We start from the raw sequence: 21,279 nt of genomic DNA, 5'->3' as shown, positions 1-21,279 counted from the left end.
CCCTTTTCCTCTGTAAAATCTGCCCCTGTCTGTTGCATTTAGTGGCAGTAAAAGGCTCAGGGTTAAGTGCAATGACAGCCGGGGACTGCAGTATGTTGCTGTGGTACAGTGCGTATGGAGCACTTGTCTTTGAAAGTGGGTCTGCACCCTGGGACAATTCGCCCTTGTATCTATACGGGCTATGCACCTGGGCTGTCCGCGCAGTGTGTGGGCAGGTGTTAGACCTACTTACAAAGTACAGACCCAAGCTGGGTGCATCACAGGAAAAAATTGGGCTTGAGAGCCCAATGTCAAAGATACTGACCCAGTCTGGCATCCACACCGCTAAATTGCATCCATATGCAAGCACTTGTTTTATTCCTAGTAAGAATCTTACTTTCTATCACCCTATGCAAACCATTACCTATTCCCTACACATTTTCCTATGAGCAGAATATTTTTATGATAAAACCTTTCCTTGAGTATGAAACTTAACTCAAAATACATTTTTGCAACTGATATTCTTTTGTTGTGTGGTTTGGTGGAGAGTTGCGTTGCGTCCCTATTGGAATCAATTCTTGGAGGGTGACTTGAGCAGCCAGATTGGGGTTGGTGATAGATAATTTTGTGCCACAATTGGCAAAAACATTTACTGACGGTGCTCACTTGTAGTTTGGGAACAAAGGTAATTGCTGAAACTTAATATTGGCAACATGGAAACAGTTTAAGATTCACAATTTATTAATGATTCCTGGCTACCTGAAACTTTCAGTGGGGCAGAATTTTCGTACTTCATAATATATAAAATGCATACAAGTTGCTTTACCTTTACCATGAAATCTTTCTCTTGTTTACAGTCTTGCAATATTTATCACTCACTCGAAGATCCTCATGACCTGGCATATTCTGAACATCTGGAAACAATTGTGGTGTCAGTCTCAAAAGTTACTCTGCTCTAGGATTTGGTTCTTCAGTTTAAAGTCCTTATAAATTAACACCTTAACACAAGATGGTCACTGATGTTATAAAACATGTTAGAAACATTTTTTGGGATGCATAACAATAATAGTGAAATGTTAAACAGCTTGTTCGATTGCTGAAAATCCTTAGCACAGCCATTGCTATATTGTTAACATTTTTGGTGTGTGTGCAGTTAGCTGTGTGTAGCTGTAAACTCAGTCGCTTGCTTTTGTTTTTTCTAGAAATGCTTCTGGAGCGACATGTTCACGGGCAGGCTCAGAGCAGAGATACCTCCAGCACTGGTGAGTGCAGATATCTTCGAATAAGAACTTTTACTTTTTTTTTCTTTGTTTCATAACTCTTTTCTCTGTCAATCATTTTAACTAGTAATAATTGTATTTTATTCACTTTTTTCCTAGGAGAGGATATTAATATTTGGTCTTAAAGTGAAGGAAATTATTGTTCCACAACCTTTTTATGACTGTTATTTTTATATGTATTGCATTTATTATTTAAATGTAAATAGAGTCCAGTGAAAAATGAAAGACATTATGAAATGGAGATCCAGTTAAACCAGAAACCCCTAAGTCAGATTAGGGTCGACTCTGCAAGTTTCATGCTACCCAGAACCTAGTAATTGCCAATGATACATGGTTAAAGTGGTATTAAGCTAGGTCATGACGTACTCTGCTACGGTGTAACGTTTCCCTAAGGGTTGCCAGAACCACCATATGCATTGCAAGTAGGGGAGTTTAACTAGAGTAATCTGTCCGTCAGTTTTCAATATTTATAGGGTTGTGTGACCTCAAAGCAAATTGAGCCCAACCTTTCTACCAGGACCTTAATCCCAGTCTTTGCCAGCACTGGTCTGGAAATGCCTGCAAGGCAGATTGTACTAATTTTTGTGATGTGAGGGGTAGTGTGAAGTGACCTTGAGACAATTCAATTCAAGAGCAACATTGCAAGGGTACTGTGAGTTGAAAGCAAATCAAGACCAGGTAGTACTAGGTATATGTGATCACAAAGCCAATTATTGCCTACTCTAGCAGTGTAACATGACTGATGGCATTACATCAATAACACATTGAATGTGGTGTGACGCTGAGGTCCCTTGGTAACGAGATTGATAGGATAACTTACTCTGGTGTCTAGTTGGTTAAGGCTCTGCTCTTGATCCTGCTTAGGTCTGAAAGTTTCTGGCTGGTTTTGTGCAATGATCTGGATATTGTACTTCTAGCATGGTTCCCCTCCACCAGATTCTCAAATAAATGGCTCATTTATCTGTGCCTTAGTCATGCCGTCTAATATTGAACCAGATGTCTACCCTTCTCTTCCAGGGGATCCTCATCAATAGTCATAAGCACTGAATATTCCCGCCCATGTGCGGGGACCCCGGAAATAATAAAATTATATATGTAAAAAACATACATATATACAGCTCTGTATATGTATAAACATATATCATTTTTTCCAAGCAAATGCAGCTCCCATAAAAGGCTAGGCAATGTAAATATACACATCCAATAACACACATATATATATATATAAAGGTATAACAATACACCTAAATCTCTTTTTTTTTTTTTTTTTTTTTTTTTTAATGAGGTAAACACTCATGAGAAAGCAAAAAATAAAGAGAACAAACTGTGGAAAAACACAGATGTACAACACATTGCCAGCCTGCAGGCTGCATTGCAATATAATACCATAGAGACTAAAAAGCCCTGTACAGGTAAAAAACTGGCACCGTGCCTTTAAGGCAGCCCTGACTTCCATATCCCATCATGCCTCAGGGGTGACAGTTAGGTCAGTTGTTCTTTCCGGCTCCTTCAGTCAGGACCCTGGAATTCAGCTCTCTTCTTTTTTGACTCTTTAGTCAAGAATTATTACTACTTTAAGATTTTTGGACTTCTTCTTAGAACTTCTTTGAGGAAGTCTGTATCCTGTGATTTTCTGACTGACTTTTTTGCTATTTTGTCAGAAAAATGCCTTCTTTATTTGTTCCATGTACATCTTGTGGAAAAAAGAAGGCGGCTTCAGACACACATGAAGTGTGTATTATCTGTCTGCCGGACTCTCACTCTCCAGCAACATGCCATCATTGTGAAGACCTTTCCAAAAGGACTTTAAAGGAGAGGGAGAGGATTAGGCTGTATGGCCTAGCAGAACGGTCGACGTCGAAGCAGTTGGTCCCTGTCTCGACGTCGGGCTCGGCGTCGAAGACTCCAGCGGCGGGATCGTCGCTGAGAGGTGAGGAGTCAAGGGGAAGTCATGCTGCAAAGAGAAAATCGTCGTCGACTTTAGATTCAGCGTCGAAGCGGATGCGTTCGACGTCGACGGCGTCTAAAAGCTCGGCGTCGAGGACTCGGCGCCATAGTTCAACGTCGAGAAAGCATCTGTCGACGTCAAGAAAAGATCGATCGACGTCTGCACAGAGATATCGTTCGTCGTCGAAAGAAAGACATCGTTCGACGTCGAGGTCGGCGAGACATCATTCGACGTCGCAAGAAGTACGTAGACGATCTCCACAGTCGACGTCGAGACCAAGATCGCCGTCAAGATCAAGATCGCCGTCGAGGAAACATCGTTCGACGGCGAAGAGGCTTTCGACGTCGTCGGAGCATTCGACGTCGAGACAGAAGTCTCCGTCAGGAGTGACGTCGAGGCAGACGCCTCCGTCAGGACCGACGTCGAGGCAGGAGCCTCCGTCTGAGTCGACGTCGAGGCAGAGGCCTCCGTCGGAGTCGACGTCGAGGCAAAGGCCTCCGTCGGAGTCGACGTCGAGGCAGGTGCCTCCGTCGGAGTCGACGTCGAGGCAGGTGCCTCCGTCCTCACAGGTCTCCAAAGCTTTGGTGAGGTACATGAAGCCTCCGTCGAAGATAATCTCGACGTCGAGACAAGAAGCTCGGAGCCTCGAAGATTCGAGTCAAAGATCTCCGGTGATAGGCCTATCACCGTCGAGGCAGCCCTCTGTTGAGGGTACGCAGGAGGTGTCACATATTCGCCTCACGATTCGACCAGTCTCAAGGCGGAAATCTCCTCATAGACTGATATATACGACTCCTGAATCACCGCGTCTCATATCTATCTCGCCTTCAGGATCAGAGGGCTCAGGTTCAAGATCAGAATCACCAGAGCTTGTGCATCAATCTCCAGTACCTGCAAGAGAAAGTTCGCAGGAGGAGGACAATGCTGTACCTCAAAGTCCCGTAAGGGAGATGCCTCAGGACCCTGCTATGCCGGACGCAATAAAGGCATCGCTAACAAGAATAAGGGGCGTGGTATTCCCAGCGACACCGATCAGACCAAGATCTCGAGAAAGAGAATCCCGAAGTCACTCTCGAGCACCAAGAAGGCGATCCAGGTCTCCCTCCCGCAGAAGAGAGTCGACCAGATCAGAGAGAAGGCGCCGTAGGACCCCTTCTACCTCCCCTTCTTCCAGATCATCCAAAAGGGATTATTCACCGACACTCTCGGAGACGCCACCCTCTCGGGTATCTCCGGTAGATGATATTTCTACGTTTCAAGAAGTGTTGTGTAGAGGAGCTACAAAATTAAATATCCCTATGCCGGTTCAGGAGACAACTTCGTCCATAATTTTTGAAACTCTTCATGAACGCACAGTGTCACGCCCTTTATTGCCGTTAGTCCCCGGTTTGCTACAACCGGTAATGGATATCTTTCTCACACCAGCAACCACCAAAACGGCGCCGGCGAGAATTCTAAAAAAGTACCGTCCAGCTCTGGAGGATCCTCTATTCCTTAAATCGGATCCTCCACCGGACTCTGTCATCACCGCCGCTGCCAGGAAGACACATGCAGTAGCGGGATCTTCAACGGTACCACCAGATAAGGACAGTAAAACACAAGACTCCTGGGGGAGGAAAGTTTGCGGCTCAGCATCCTCAAGCCTTAAGGTGGCGAGTGCCTCGGCGCTTCTGGGGCGCTATGATAGGTCATTATGGGACTCTCTGCAGAGGTTCATTGACAAAGTTCCATCAGAGGACAGACGGGACTTTGAAGAGATTTTGCATGAGGGGAGTCTGGTTTCTAACCAGATCATAAGTGCAGCGGCAGACGGGGCAACACTGGCAGCGCATGAATATGCACATGGAGTCACAGCCAGAAGATCATCCTGGCTTAGATTGACGGCCTTGAAACCGGAAGCGCAGGCAAGAATTTTAAATCTGCCTTTCTCCGGTAGTTCTCTTTTTGGGTCCCATGCAGACGAAGAAATGGCCCGTATGAAAGCAGAGCTGGAGACCATGAAAGCTGTCGGGCTTGAAAAGAGAAAAGAGTTTCGACGCCGCAAGGGAAATGACAGGCGCAGTTACCAACAGAGGGTTCAAACCCCTCATTGGCAAAAGAACCAGGACCAGCAAGGTCAAAAGAAACAGCAATACCAGTCCCGCAAGCCATCCAGGGGACGAGGTAACAACAGGCAGTCTAATGCTGGAAACAAAGCTCCGGGGAAGCAATGAGAAGCCGCTTCCTCCGATGCTGTCCACCGCTCCGGTGGGAGGAAGTGTTGCACATCATCTTCCAGAGTGGCAATCCATCACAAAGGACAAGTGGGTACTGAATATACTGCGTCATGGGTACTCGCTTCGTTTCAAAAGTCACCCCCCATCGATTCCTCCTGTCAATTCATCCCAGCATCTAAAGCAGCTCAGAGAAGAGGTAGCGACGCTACTACTCAAATCTGCAATAGAGAAAGTGCCCATAAACCAGAGAGGAAAGGGAGTTTACTCCAGATACTTTCTCATCCAAAAGAGGAGTGTGAAGGTAGAGTTCAGACCCATTTTAGACCTACGGATACTGAACAAGCACATAAGAAAGGAAAAATTTCGCATGCTGGCGCTCCACCAAATATATCCTCTTCTCCGGATGGGCGATTGGATGTGTTCACTGGACCTTCAGGATGCATATTTCCATATTCCCATCCTAAGGAATCATCGAAAATTTCTCAGGTTTGTGGTAGGCAACTCTCACTATCAGTTCAAAGTCCTCCCTTTTGGCCTGAAGTCAGCTCCTCGAGTATTCACAAAATGCGTGGCAGTAGTAGCGGCTGCTCTGAGACGCGCAGGAGTCTTCGTCTATCCCTACCTAGACGACTGGCTAATAAAGGGCTCATCACCACAGAATGTGCGGTCACAGCTGTCGCTATGCCTGAACTTATGTCGCAAGTTGGGTCTCAGAGTGAATGTCAAAAAGTCCAATTTTTCACCAACGCAGAGGATCCACTACCTGGGTGCAACTATAGACTCCGTAGTAGGAAAAGTGTTTCCTTCGGAGGAAAGACAGTCATCCATTATGCTAAAAGGCAGACAGATCATAACCAGCAATCTGTCGTCGGCAAGGCGAATCTCATCTCTGCTAGGGGCCATGGCATCCTGCATCTTCCTAGTGCCCAATGCCAGGCTAAGGATGCGTCCTCTCCAGCAAGATCTCGAGGACAAATGGGATCAAAGGAACTCCCTGTGGGAAGAAAAGGTTTGCCTCTCCTCTGCAGCCAAACAGTCAGTCAAGTGGTGGCTGAAGCCAAGGAATCTACAAGTGGGGATCCCCTTCCATCAAGAACCCCCAACTCAGACCTTAATCACCGACGCATCCCTTCAAGGCTGGGGTGCGCATTTCGGGTCTCTGCAAACTCAGGGACGGTGGTCCAGCAGCGAACAGTTGTACCACATCAACATGCTGGAGCTCAGGGCAGTCCACCTAGCCCTCAAAGCGTTCCTGCCTGCGATCACGACGAGTACCATTCTAGTACAGACGGACAATACCACCACAATGTACTACCTGAACAAACAGGGGGGTACTCGATCCAGAACGCTCTCGCTGGAAGCTCAGTCCCTGTGGCACTGGATCCTAGCAAGGAACATCTCATTGAAAGCGGTGCACCTACCAGGAGAACTCAACGTGCAAGCAGACTTGCTCAGTCGGCATTTTCAAGAACCAGAGGACTGGGTGATCAACGACGAGGTGTTAGAAGACCTCTTCGAGGAATGGGGGCGCCCGCAAGTGGACCTCTTCGCGGACGAGCAAAACACAAAATGCCGAGGCTTCGCCTCAAGATACCATCGACCAGGATCCCTAGGGAATGCCCTTTTGATCAATTGGTCAATGACATTTGTGTACGCTTTTCCGCCTCTCCCACTAATTCCCAAGGTGGTGACCAAGCTACAGAATTCATCTGCCAAGATGATCCTCATAGCACCGGACTGGCCGAGGCAGTGGTGGTACACGGATCTCCTACACATGTCGATCCGCCCCCACAAGCGGCTGCCGTGCAGGCCGGACTTGTTATCCAAGATGCAGGGGAAGATTTACCATCCCAGCCTTCCCTCGCTGAGCTTAACAGCATGTCTCCTGAAGTCCTCCAGTATGGCCATCTGAACCTCCCTCAAGAGTGTATGTCCATACTGAAGGAAGCCAGGAGGCCTTCGACAAGACACTCCTACTTCTGTAAGTGGAAAAGATTTTATATATGGTGTGCTCAGCATCATTATGATCCCACTAAATGCCAGGAGGATGTAATTTTGCCCTATCTTCTACATTTAGCAAGGGCAGGGTTGAAATTTTCATCCATAAAGGTTCACCTAGCAGCCATAACAGCATACAGGCGTTCGCCTTCACAGCAGTCATTTTTTAAAGTGCAGGTAGTGAAGGATTTCTTGCAAGGACTCAAAGTCTATCCCCCTGTTAGACCTCCCTCTCCTTCCTGGGAGCTAAACTTGGTTCTGTCGAAGCTCATGGGTTCGCCTTTTGAACCTATTCATAAGGCTACCCTACAGCACCTCACATGGAAGACAGCATTTTTAATAGCCATCACTTCAGCACGGAGGGTCAGTGAGATACAGGCCCTCTGTTCTAAAGAACCCTACACAATTTTTCATCTAAATAGGGTGGTGATGAGAACTCATCCTTCGTTTCTACCCAAGGTGGTATCGGAATTTCATGTAAACCAAGCCATCTCCTTACCAACCTTTTTTCCCAACCCCTCCTCTCCGGCAGAGAGGGCGTTGCATTCTCTAGATGTCAAAAGGGTCCTAAAATTCTACCTAGATAGGACTAAGAATGTCAGGAAATCTGATCAATTGTTTGTGAACTATGGGGTTGTCCGTATGGGCTTTGCGGCTTCCAAACGTTCCATTGCTAGGTGGATTGTTTCAAGTATTACATTGGCCTACCAACTGGCTCAGAAACCATTGGGGGCGCGCCCTAAAGCGCATTCGACAAGAGGAAAAGCGGCTACCGCGGCTTTTCTCAATAATGTCCCACTCTCCGAGATCTGCAAGGCAGCCACTTGGAGATCTGTCCACACTTTTACCAGGCATTATTGTCTGGATTCGGACACCAGAGCAGACACTCAAGTAGGACAAGCCTCCTTGAGGAATCTGTTCCATGCATAATCATTTTCATGATTCTCTTTCTCCATGGGTGATACAACCTTAGTTTCATTTGCCTGCAGGTGGAAGGGGAGCTTGCTACTCTATTCAGTGCTTATGACTATTGATGAGGATCCCCTGGAAGAGAAGGGTAAGTTACTTACCTGTAATCCTAGTTCTCTTCCAGGGGTATCCTCATCAAAGTCATAAGCAACCCACCCACCTCCCCAGGCAAATGAGAAGAAGTGTATTATTCATTATGGAAAGGATATATCTTTGTGTTTAGGACTACGGTCCCGCAAAGAACAACTGACCTAACTGTCACCCCTGAGGCATGATGGGATATGGAAGTCAGGGCTGCCTTAAAGGCACGGTGCCAGTTTTTTACCTGTACAGGGCTTTTTAGTCTCTATGGTATTATATTGCAATGCAGCCTGCAGGCTGGCAATGTGTTGTACATCTGTGTTTTTCCACAGTTTGTTCTCTTTATTTTTTGCTTTCTCATGAGTGTTTACCTCATTAAAAAAAAAAAAAAAAAAAAAAGAGATTTAGGTGTATTGTTATACCTTTATATATATATATATATATATATATATATATATATGTGTGTTATTGGATGTGTATATTTACATTGCCTAGCCTTTTATGGGAGCTGCATTTGCTTGGAAAAAATGATATATGTTTATACATATACAGAGCTGTATATATGTATGTTTTTTACATATATAATTTTATTATTTCCGGGGTCCCCGCACATGGGCGGGAATATTCAGTGCTTATGACTTTGATGAGGATACCCCTGGAAGAGAACTAGGATTACAGGTAAGTAACTTACCCTTACCTGTTCTACTGGAGAAGCAGCTCTTTGGCCTTCAGAGTCCAGGCCACTTTGGAGATGCTTTCTTGTGCTGAAGGCAGGTGTTTGTCCTGTTCTTTGTTAATCTGTCCTGTTCTTTGTTAATCTGTTTATTTGAAATATTATTCCACCACAACTTGTGCCCAGCATCTGGGCAAGATATTGGAAACCTGTAGTAGAATTGTGCTCTACTAAGTTTTCATGTTTACATCGCTTCTGCTGGTAAAAAGATGCAAACTACGATAAAGTTTGCCATAATGCATGGGTTTAAGGGCATCTGAGGTTTGTTTGCATCATCTTATGTTCTGTCGGTCTTTAAAGAAGTTGTTTCTTCTATACTTGTCATTTATCACATGTTCGACTTTTTGGGAAGCACTACCTTTTCCCTTTATATGTTTGTGAAGAAGTAATATTGGCAGGCTAATGTCTGTTGAATTTGTAGGCCCTAACCACTTTGCTTCATATCTTTACAGATCTCCCTAGGTGACGCCCTCATCACGGCCCGAGCTCAGCTGGTAGAGCTGGACCTAAGTGACAACGCCTTTGGGCCTGATGGCGTTCGTGGCTTTGAAGCACTTCTGAAAAGCCCTACCTGCTTTACTCTTCAAGAACTGAAACTGAACAACTGTGGCATGGGCATTGGAGGTGGCAAGGTCAGACAATAGGGTGTGGCATCTCTGAGTTGTGTTTGGAACAGGAGGTTTTCATATTTGGGAGTGGGGGCAGATTTGGTATTCGGTTGGAATGGTGAGACCATAGGATATAGTAGAGAGGGCAAGGTCGACAAACTTTGGAGTACAGATGGGGTGGTACAAGTCCAGAGCATTTTGCATGAACCGTAGTGGTAAGACAAGTAAAAAAGAAAACGGCTGGATTTCTTGCGTCATAGACATAAGCTGGTTCAGGGTTATTGCTTCTCAAGTATCTGCTGCCTGTGGAGTGCATGACCTCCAACATATGGAAGGACACCTTTAGCTGATATTATGTTAACGTTTTCCAAACTTTTGATTGAGGGAGCGGTTTCTCTAGCCTTGGGCTTCTGTAGCCTTCGTCTTATGGAATCATTTGGATCATGTGCATCATTGCTTGGATCTCTTGAAATAACTTGTTTTATAACAATTTATAGTCCATTATATCCTACATCACACAATTTCATACACATATGGAAGCCCTAACCTTGTTCAGGCTATTGGTAAGTTTTTGAAATTTGTACCACAGCATTGGATCTTTCATAGAGAAACAGCTTGAATTATTACCTCGTGTCAGCCTGGTAACTCGCAGTTGTTAGAGTAAACAAAGCAGTATTCCTAAACAGCCACTGACCTTGTTAATACACTGAAAAACAGCCATAGGCTACAAGTAGCCCATCCACCTCATTTCATTAATCAAAGTCTAGCCAATAAGGTGGAGGGGCCCTGAGTTTCAGCGCTCCTCAGAGGCACCAACTGTCTGATTTTCTACCTTTTACCTCAGAAGCAACATGGAATCCTTTGTGCTTTCCTCTTTGCTTTCTTTAGATTGTTCTTTTGAACTTCTTACTTCAGAAAGACATGTATCTCACTCCAGATAAACAGATAAAGAAGGTAGGTAATGTTTACTCGGCTCTGTACTGGGAAGCTGAGATGCATTCTGAAGTGTCCCATTAAAGACCACTTTTCCAAGTCTTGAGCAGATGCACAGCAATTCTGTGATCTGTTGTACATTCAGCACTAAAACCAAAGGACAAAGAAGGTCAGTTGCTGCAATTTTTAATTGCCGAATCTACAGGAAAATCATCTGAGAAGATCTCTACAGAGTCAGGGAAGCACCAATTGGTGATGATCCTCACCAAAGATTCTGTTGCATACACTTTACACTGCGACTTATGTGACCCCCATCAAAAGACCCTCTACAAGTGATGATATAGTCAGTGGTGTGGCTAAGCCAGCCCGATCATCTCCCTCCATCCCTGCCGATGGCGAGGTGGGTGAGCCACAGATTTAGAGGGCTGGCTCTCTAGAACTCATCCTTCATTTCCCAGGGTGCTGAAGCCGATCCTGAAGGCGCCTGCTACATGGTGACGCTCCCGAGCTGCATTACAGCTAACAGCATGGCTGATGTGCAAGCTGCTGATCTAGGCAGGAGAGGCGTAGGAGAACCAGTGTTTGATCAGTAGCCCCAGATTGCTACCTCGCCGTCTGGGCCCACTCGCTGCCTGAGGAGACACGTCACCCCATCCCGATGCCTGCAGAGCAGAGGGGACAGTCGGAACCAAGAAACGCCGACCCCACTGAGGTGGAGAGGCTGCCTGACCTGCTGTGAGACAGGGGAGAGCACTACCCCTGTTGGGGAGCTAGGTGAGGGGCGGTGGTGGTGAGTGATGGTGCTTGATGATACGATCCTTACAGCCCCATCCTCTAATGGGTGCCATACTTAAGGTGCTTTGGGGACGTCGCGGACTCCAGGTCACAGGATTGGTGTGAGCACTTCCCCCACTGAGTATCTAGCGAGGGGCGGTGGTGGTGAGTAGAAGCACTTGGAGGCCTGCTCTCCCTGTGCCTTTCTTAGATCGGCGCCATAATGGTTGGTCCGCGGCAGCCCAGACAGTACCCAACGCTACACTGCACCACCAACGAGGGCCCGTGTGTGACACAGAGTCCTGCCGGTGCTTGGCTGCTTCCCTTACCGCCTACCCACGACTGCGCACTCCACATTGCCCTACACACTGTCCAGAGGCCTCCTTCACATACTGCTCTTCTTTAGAGCTGCCTGACTTTCCATTTCCCCTCTCGTCCGTGCCAGTATCGAGGTGTGGGGGTGATTCAACTGGTGGTGGGGGGGAGGATTCTTGAGTGGGCTGGTCGCCTCGGTACTACGCCTGTCTCTCTGTCTCTCTGTCTCTCTGTCTCTCTGTCTCTCTGTCTCTCTGTCTCTCTGTCTCTCTGTCTCTCTGTCTCTCTGTCTCTCTGTCTCTCTGTCTCTCTGTCTCTCTCTGTCTCTCTGTCTCTCTGTCTCTCTGTCTCTCTCTGTCTCTCTCTGTCTCTCTGTCTCTCTGTCTCTCTGTCTCTCTCTGTCTCTCTCTGTCTCTCTCTGTCTCTCTCTGTCTCTCTCTGTCTCTCTCTGTCTCTCTCTGTCTCTCTCTGTCTCTCTCTGTCTCTCTCTGTCTCTCTCTGTCTCTCTCTGTCTCTCTCTGTCTCTCTCTGTCTCTCTCTGTCTCTCTCTGTCTCTCTCTGTCTCTCTCTGTCTCTCTCTGTCTCTCTGTCTCTCTGTCTCTCTGTCTCTCTGTCTCTCTGTCTCTCTGTCTCTCTGTCTCTCTGTCTCTCTGTCTCTCTGTCTCTCTGTCTCTCTGTCTCTCTGTCTCTCTGTCTCTCTGTCTCTCTGTCTCTGTGTCTCTCTGTCTCTCTGTCTCTGTCTCTCTCTGTCTCTGTCTCTCTCTGTCTCTGTGTCTCTCTCTGTCTCTGTGTCTCTCTCTGTCTCTGTGTCTCTCTCTGTCTCTGTGTCTCTCTCTGTCTCTGTGTCTCTCTCTGTCTCTCTCTGTCTCTCTCTGTCTCTCTCTGTCTCTCTCTGTCTCTCTCTGTCTCTCTCTGTCTCTCTCTGTCTCTCTCTGTCTCTCTCTGTCTCTCTCTCCCGCCTCAGCAAACGTGCACCGAAACCATAATCGAGACGCGCACGTAGTTGCCCGGTGCACTTCTGCAGTCCAGCGGCCACCCAGAGGGAGGACATAATCGAAACGAGCATTTGCAATGCAATAGGTCTCGCATTTACGCGAGTTTGAGCTATTGACATTCATGACAAAGCCTTTTATTTTTGTTTTCGTTTTTAAAACATAAATAAAAGGCAGTCATTGACCATGCCAATAGCTTAAACTCGTGTAAATGCAAGACCTATTGCAATGCAAATGCTTGTTTTGCCAGTATTCTGGTACTTATAGTCTCCAGTTCCAATAGCCTCTTAGTTATAAGATAGGCAAACCCATAAGTAGCCAACTGCAAATGAGAACAAGACCTCACATCTGACAGGAGACCATGCGAGGAGTCTGGAAGAGGCAATATGGCATTCAAAGCAGTGCATAGCGTTAAATGAAGGGGACCACCCACTGACTGTTCTGGTCTGGGACCCCCGTTTGCACAGCTGTAAATCCAGGACTGAATGAGCACCTCTGAAAGGTGGGGTCATCTGCACCTCAGCGGGCTGCGGTACACCCCTGATTCGACTTAAGGTGATACATCTGTGACTTCAACAGTTTCCTTTGTGTTTTGTGACGCCTAGTGTTTATCACATTAGAAAATAAGGACTCAAAGCCAGAGGATGCAAAGCAAACACCAGACATGCCTGACCCACTCATGCATATACCTGCGAAGCTTACGAGCTGAGTCTCCACATACTAATTCCTGCAAGGAGGGACGCCGTTAATAACAGCACTACAGATTGAGCTCTCGCTCTCTCCCAAGCACCTGTAATTATTATTTATTGTCCAGGATTTGTTTTGTGCCCTCTTGCTGCACCTTTGGAACTTTTCACCTGGATGGGAAAAGTTACAAAGGGGGTAGCCGAGTTCCGTGCCCTTTGACACTGCAGACCACAGATGGGAGCTCTATATCGCCCCTCCCCTTTTGTCACCCACCCTCTGCCTTTAACAAGGGGATAAAAGAAGTGCTTTTCAAAGCAATAATGGGCACCACCCCCTAAACGTCCTGCCCTCAGTCACACATGCAGGGACTGCCTTTGTTACCTACAAGCGTCTCCTCCTCTGATCCCCATCCTTGGGAGGTGTGGGGCGTGCACACCCCAGCTTAAAGACTCCTTTAAACAAGTGTTGCAGCTAAAGTGAAAGCGGACTGCGCTGCAAATTAATTAAAAAATAAACGTGCGGCCGATAAAGTGAAAGTGAATCGCCCTGCATGTAAATTAATTAAGTAAAGAAGCGCGGCCAGAAATGTGAAAGCGGACCGCGTGGCAAATAAAAAAAAAAAATATTAAACAAAATAGTGCTCACAGCCAAGATAAAGCAGACCGTGTAACATGACCAGTAAAAGGGCCAGTCCTTATGGGCGGTAACAGATGGAGACATGGCGGTACCAAGGAGGGAAAAACAAGCCTATTTACCAATCAGAAGCCAGCATTTACAAAGGGCAATGACAAATTTGAGCGGAGAGTGGGCAGGCTTCTAGTGCATACCCTAATACAGCATGCCTCGCAGGTCTGTGACTCTAGCTTCTGATAAACCACAAAAAAAGACGAAAATGTCTTTGTCGATGAGCTTATCAGTTTCCAAACAGTCTCAGTAGTAAAAGGTTTGGTCTGTTCAACCACTGTGAAACCACTTAAATCTGCCTCATCGATGAAGTATCAGTCAGAGGGATGATCAGTGTCAAGTACTCAGACTATTCTGCATCCTCTGCTCTAGCATAACAGACGGACCCCGTCAACAACCATACAGCCGACACTTGGTTTGTTGAATATGGAACATTTTCAGTTTTTTCTTACAGTAACTACAGTGGTGTAGTTGTTGTTGGCTGTTGCCTCTCATTTTCTGACAATTCCCTTCGACTATTACACTACAATTGTTGTTGGTCTTGCCAATTCCTCTTAAACCTCTACTGAAACTGCAGAATTGTTCATCAGGCAAGAAGGGCACTGCGGTGATCAAGAGGATTAGAACCTGGACTCGAATAAAGTTTTCTTTGTTTAGAGAGATTAGTTTACGCTTGATCAAAGGGCGGCTAAAACAGATGACGTGCAAAAACCAATCGATTTGAAGGACAAGTACATGGTCCACTTTTTTGCAGACATAGGTATCCATCTAGAGAACAACCATTGTTGCCTTCTCATTTCAGATGGCAATCAGTATGAATTATAGAGTATATGTATTATACATTCCAGTAGTACCATTACCACAGCACCCTTTGCCGGTTACCACTCCACAGCCTCAGCTGCTCTGTCTTCACATTTTATAACTATCCTACCTTAAATGGCCTTAACCTGCAGATTTTACTCACTCAGTCTTATCATCGAGGCAGGGATGATGATCAGAAATAGAAAGTCATTATTAGAGTTACAGGTGTGTGGAATGTAATAAAATATATACTTGTCCATGGGACAGGATGCTTGATAAATCTACTTGTCTTGTAAAGAAAGAAAAAAAAATCCACTGGTCCCTTTTAGTGCCATGTCGTGCTGTGGCAAGTTTTTGTTATAAGGGTGAGGGCCCAGAAGCTCACTCAAAAATAAAATTTAAGTAAAGCCATGTCAAAACAAGACTGCATTGACGAAATCAAAAAGGCTGACCACCAAGGCAATACCTACTGGGTTTGCCAATGCTTGTTTATTTCCAGGTTACCCATAACCATGCCCAAACTGGTTTTACATTGATTTTCCATCATGATTTTTTGGGAAATGCTAGCATGTTTCAAACAAGTTTGCTAAATGATGCTCCAAAAAAATGGTACTTCAAATTTCACAGTAGGTTAGCAAAAAAATTTTTTTTTTAGTTGCATATTTTCTTGTGAACATTTTATTTTGAAGGCAAATAATCCTCAATTTTGCTGTCCAGCTTCTACAAGTGTTTTCATCTAATCAGAGAGCATTTTGAAAGCATTATATGAAGCCTTTTATTGTGTGAACATATTTTTATTCTGAAACTACTGTAAGTAGAGCAATTTGAGCTTACAGCATTTCCTTAGAGCGCTTGCCCTAATAAAGGCATTACATTAATAAATCATGAATACAAAATTGAACAGCATGAACTAACTGACTAACCTATCCACCACTTAAAATACACTTGCATATTTCACTATACTAATTCAACACTAATCCTCTATGGGTCCCGGAGTAGCGTGCTACTCGCCGAAAAAAGTGATTCAACACCTCGTTAGGGGTAGTAAGCGCTATGCAAATGAAATTACAATATGGACACAAATCTTACTTTAACTGGAGACAGTGCTTTTTTCACAGATCCATAATGTGGTACTGTGAACTACCAGCCATTGGGTTTTTGCTTCAGGGGTTTGGTATACTTGTCCCAAGGACAAAATAAACATGAAAACTTGTGTCCTTAACTCCAAGCAATATGTCCTGGGCTTCGGGCTGTAGGTATTTCACACCCCTGGAGTTACTTATGATGATGGTAATGATGAAAATGACAACATTGCATGTGATTCTGAAAACCAACAAGCCAACTGTTCTAGTAAGGTTTGTAAATAGGATCAGTTTATTGCACTGGATGATGCTTGTATCGTAAATCCGGTGCAAGCAGACTTCGTATTGATAGCAGCCGGTCCAGGAATCCTACTCATTGAAAGACTCCTTCGGACAGTGGAAAATTGGTAAATGTATTGGGGGCTGGTTCAGTAACGATGGCTCTGATCGCAAGTGATGGAACAACATTGCTCCTTTTCTAGATTAACCTCCGGAGGAAGGCCAATTGCGGGTTAGTGCTGTGCAGTGTTCGTTATTGCAGCTATTTACTCTTCTACATTTTATTTCGACAAATTTGTGACACAAAGCTAATGAGAAGATACAGCTGGCACAAGGGTTTATCCTTTGGACCCGAAGTCCAGTCTAGAATCATTGACATACTGTTTGTTGTACATAATCTTTTTGGAAAGCAGGTCGTAGAGGCTTTGCAAACCACTTTGCGTTTTAGGACAGTTTTGATCACAGGCACTAGACCAAGTCACACAATGGGGGTTAACATTTTTTAGAAGGACAAGGGTAGAAACACGGAGTAGTAGGAATTTTGTGGAGAGACCGAGTCTGCAAGTGTCCATCACAGAAATGTGAGTAGTGTGTGTAGGAAGCAGTCTCTTTATATAGCGAACCAAAAAGAGGTACGCTGTGTAAAGAGTCCAGGCAGACCCCAAAGAAATTACAGAGGCACAGATGTCACCCCAAATGTTCTTTTTTGTGGTTGTGGGGGCGAACAGTTAGGCATATCAGAGGGTAGTGCTAAGCATGTATTACAGTCACAAAGGCAGTAAGTGAGACGCACTCAATAAAGAAATCCAACTCCAATTTATAAAAAATAAAAATTTTAAGTGAATTTATATACCAAGGTCATCGCAATCAGGGAAGTACTTTTCGAATTATAAATATTTACAGCTTTGAAAAGTTGACACAGTGCAATGTTTGGGAGCAGTAATGTTATCCTAGGGGGGAAAACATATACTGCATTCGGGCACTTAACATCTTACGGGACAAATCTTGACGTAAGGCGAGTATGGGGCAAGGTCCACGGCCACACCAACAGGTCACCTCGGGAGGCTCTAGGGTGCCCTGGTGTAGAGGTGTGTTAGGGCTTCGGGTGTCTCTTTCACTTTAATGGGAAACGGTCCAGTCGCCAAGAGGCTGCATGCTGGGACAGGGAGACTAGTGAGGCTGAACCAACAAAAGGGCTCCGGTCTCATGTTGCTGGGGGATGTGGGGACATCATTAGTCCTCTTCTCCACGGGCCAGGGCGGCTGGGTGCAGAGGTGTTCTCTTCCAGGGGATCCTCATCAATAGTCATAAGCACTGAATATTCCTGCCCATGTGCGGGGACCCCGTAGTCCATATTTAAAAAATAAAAAAAAGTTATACATATAGACCTTTACACAAGTAAGACAATGCAGCCTTAATGAAAAACAATGCTTCTGTAAATTGCCTTTGCATCAATAGACATATACTTTGTTTTTAATTCTTTTATATACACTTTTAGGAAACAGAAAACAGGAGAACAAAGAGACACTCCTACTCTCTTTATTGAATTGCAGAAGCTGCAGTGTAATAGAGTTGTTATTGTTAGCCCATAGGCTGCATTAGAAAGAAAGAGCATAACTGCATAGAAAATGAAAGAACTGGCACTGTGCCTTTAGGCCAGCCATGACCCCTAACTTCCCATCATGCTTCAGGGGTGACAGTTAGGTCAGTTGTTCTTTGCAGAGATCCGAAGCTCAGGGCATAAAGAGATGATTAATTGATTGATCATTTGTCCCATTCTTATGACTTTGATGAGGATACCCCTGAAAAAGAACTAGGATTACAGGTAAGTAACTTATCCTTCTGAGGTGTCTGGCTCGGGGGGGGGGGGGGGGGGGAGGGGGCGGGTGCAGTTGTGCTTTCTAGTGCCGGGTTTGTGGCGGTCCGGGCTCCTCACAGTTCTTTTGGCATGCTTGCAGGTTGCAGAGAAACAGTTCTGCGACTCCATTGCAGTTCCTGGGTCTTTGTTGAAGGCAGACAGTCCTCCCAGGCTTTTGGAGGCACAGCAGCTGCAGCATGCGACCACTTTAGCGCAATCTGTCCGGAACAGCAGATAGGCTGTTAGGGTTGGCGCCTAGTCAGTTGTTTTTCCGCAGTCTTTGCTCCTCGCAGCTTTTCAGTATCCTCCTTCTTAGGTTGGCAGGAAACTGATTTCCTGGTGCCAGGGGCTCTGCTAAATACTAGATTTAGGGGCTTTGGGGGAGTGTAGGGTAGTAGCCAGTGGGCTACTTTCCCCTGGGGTCTCTACGCCCCCTATATGACCACGTCTTGTGGGAAGTTGGCATAACCCTGTCCCAGAGTTCCTAATTCTGCCATCACCAAGATGGCAGACTTTAAAATTTCATATCCACATCAGGAAGCCCATAGTAGAGGGTCAGAAAGTCATCTGTGGTGGCAGGCTGGACTGGACCAGTCAGCCAGCACACTAGAGGGCTGGTAGGTTTTAGGGGTACCTTCAAGGTACTCTCTGGGTGCATTTATTAATAAATCCATCACTGGAATCAGGTAAAAATACGAGGTGTTTGATACTTAACACCATATGTTTTAATGAAGCCATTATGAAGCTGGGTGAACTCATTTTGACCAGTGCTCATTACATACCTTACGTTGGCTTCTCTGCTCACTTGTACTATCCAGTAATAGAGCTAGACATCACAGGGGCATATCTGCTCATGAAGATATGTCCTTACATAAAATATAATGCACCATGCCTCAGGGCTCAAAGGCCTGCTATGGGGTGACTTGCATACATTAGATGCAGTGATTTTGATTTTGGCATGACACACAGGAGTGTGCCATGTCATGTTTTCACTCATGGTTTGCACCATGTCATCCTGCCTGCAATGGCAGTCTGTGTAATTTGTGCATGGGCCCCTTAGAGTGAAATAAGATATGCTGCAGCCCTTTGTGGCCCTCATTAGCACTCATACCCTTGGTACCTGAGGTACCATTTACTAGGGACTTACAGGGGTGCTAAAGTCCTTATCTAGATGTAGCACAATTAGACAACACCTTGTTTGGGGGATGAAGCACTGGTACTGAGGTCTGGTTAGCAGGCCTCCGTGCAGTGTCAGAGGTGAAATTCAGCATTTAGTTGCTCAAAAGGGGGCAAAAAGTGGGGGGATAACTGCAACAAATACAGTTTCTTACAATGTGTGATTTTAAACATTAGGGAAAGTTGACAATTTGGAGGGTATTGTGGATAAGTGAATGGGATTAATGCACCTTACACCACCCCAGACACCTCTGAGTGTTCAGTTCTTAAAATTGTGAGGGAATATAAATGTTCTTTTTTAGTCTATACACAACTCAAACACAAATTCATACTGGTTGATTTTGGCAATGCTAGTAGTAATAGGGTCAAACCATCAATACTAAGAAGAGTATGGGAATATTAAACCATTCACTTAGTTTTAGTGAGCCATAAAACTGTTTCAAGGTACCAACCACTTTATGGATCATTCATATGCCTTTCATGCGCACCACACAAAGTAAATAATACCACCTTCCACAAACCCAACACACAAAACACTCCCATAAGCAAACCACCTCCACTCAAGGGCACATCACATACATGCACTAACAGGACTTGTTGCTATGTTATATAGCACAAACTCAACCCAATGGTATTGGAGCACTTAACATGAGCACCAGTTATATTACACAAGGACACGTTCATTTTTTGTAGGCACAAGAAATTTAAGTGATTTGCTCAGAATCACAGGATGTTGAGCCGAAGCAGAGAGTCGAACCCGGTTCTCCAGTTCCAAAGTCACCAACTCTGGTTGTCACGCCGCATTCTCTCCCAACTTCTTATACCATGTGCCATTTTTACTACTCACAGTATATGGTTGAAGAACTTGGTTGCTTTTATCCACTCCACCTATGTACTTGTTGTAATCAAGTATACAGGTCGGCTTGTGGACTTCCACCAACTATCTAAAGTGTGACGGGAGAAGTGATCCCATCGTGATGTGTAGTGAGCACATAAACTTCCTGCTGTCTGAGAACTTGATAGCAAGCATTTTGTTGCAACTCGGTTCACTACCCTTTTTGGAGCTTTTTGCAAACAAGCTCCTTAGGGAATCCATTAGGGTGATTTCTAATAGTACTGCAAGCTACAGTGCCAGCTATGTACTGTGCAGTAAACAGCTGGACTCCTGTATAGAAGTTATCTACATAAAGGATATAAACTTAATGGAGATATTGGGCAAGCTTCAATGCAGTCTTCTCACTAACACCTAACGTGGAAGGCCAACCTGCAGGATTTATTGCAGAGTCCTTTGCTTTTTTACTGTTTTAAAAATATTTATTTCTTAGCATGTTTTACATAAAATAGCAATAGAATAAGCCATACAACATGGCAACATAGCAATTCTGTAGCATTGTCGCTCAGATCACCTGGGTGAAATACAGCGGTCAGGGGCGACCTTTCCAGTGGTGGTGGTGATGGTGGGGGGGGAGGGGGTTATTTTTATTAACTCTTCAACATCTTAACAATCATGCTACGCTGGGACCAACTCTGTGCTTCGCAACTACTAACCCCCATCAGAGCCGCATGTGCTGCAGGAGAAGGCATTTGTGGGGGGGGCTGATAGCAGCCCGCAACTGCTCATCCAACATTACTTGCATTCAGGCTGTCCTCTCACCCTAGGAGGTCCCTACCTCATCAGTGGGTGACTGGGCCCTGTACCCCCCTCTCTCCCCCCCCCCCCCCCACATCCCCGAGCCACTCGACCATCCTTCCCACATCTCGAAGTAACACACTGCATATTCATCAGTCCACACTCTTTTCAACTGACACTCTTGGCTACTGCCCATTCCTGCCCTCCATCTATGTAGTGGTGGGGGTGTTGGGATGATCCAGTGAATAGCGATGCG

General features: G+C 45.4%; 1 protein-coding gene across 3 annotated transcripts in view; it reads left to right on the top strand.

Moving 5' to 3' along the window:
• The window catches only part of RANGAP1 (Ran GTPase activating protein 1), a 368,213-nt gene that overhangs the window by 45,673 nt on the left and 301,261 nt on the right, over positions 1 to 21,279 (top strand). For all 3 annotated transcript variants that reach the window (XM_085601202.1, XM_085601203.1, XM_085601201.1), the window contains 2 exons: positions 1,182 to 1,241; positions 9,657 to 9,836. In XM_085601202.1, coding sequence (XP_085457328.1) covers positions 1,182 to 1,241; positions 9,657 to 9,836 — 240 coding nt within the window. The remainder of the gene's footprint in view (positions 1 to 1,181; positions 1,242 to 9,656; positions 9,837 to 21,279) is intronic.

This window comes from Triturus cristatus, chromosome 4_2, assembly GCF_964204655.1.
Source record: "Triturus cristatus chromosome 4_2, aTriCri1.1, whole genome shotgun sequence".
NCBI classification, from domain to species: domain Eukaryota; kingdom Metazoa; phylum Chordata; class Amphibia; order Caudata; family Salamandridae; genus Triturus; species Triturus cristatus.
The sequence above is the reverse complement of the archived record's forward strand: the minus strand, read 5'-3'. Positions and strand labels throughout refer to the sequence as shown.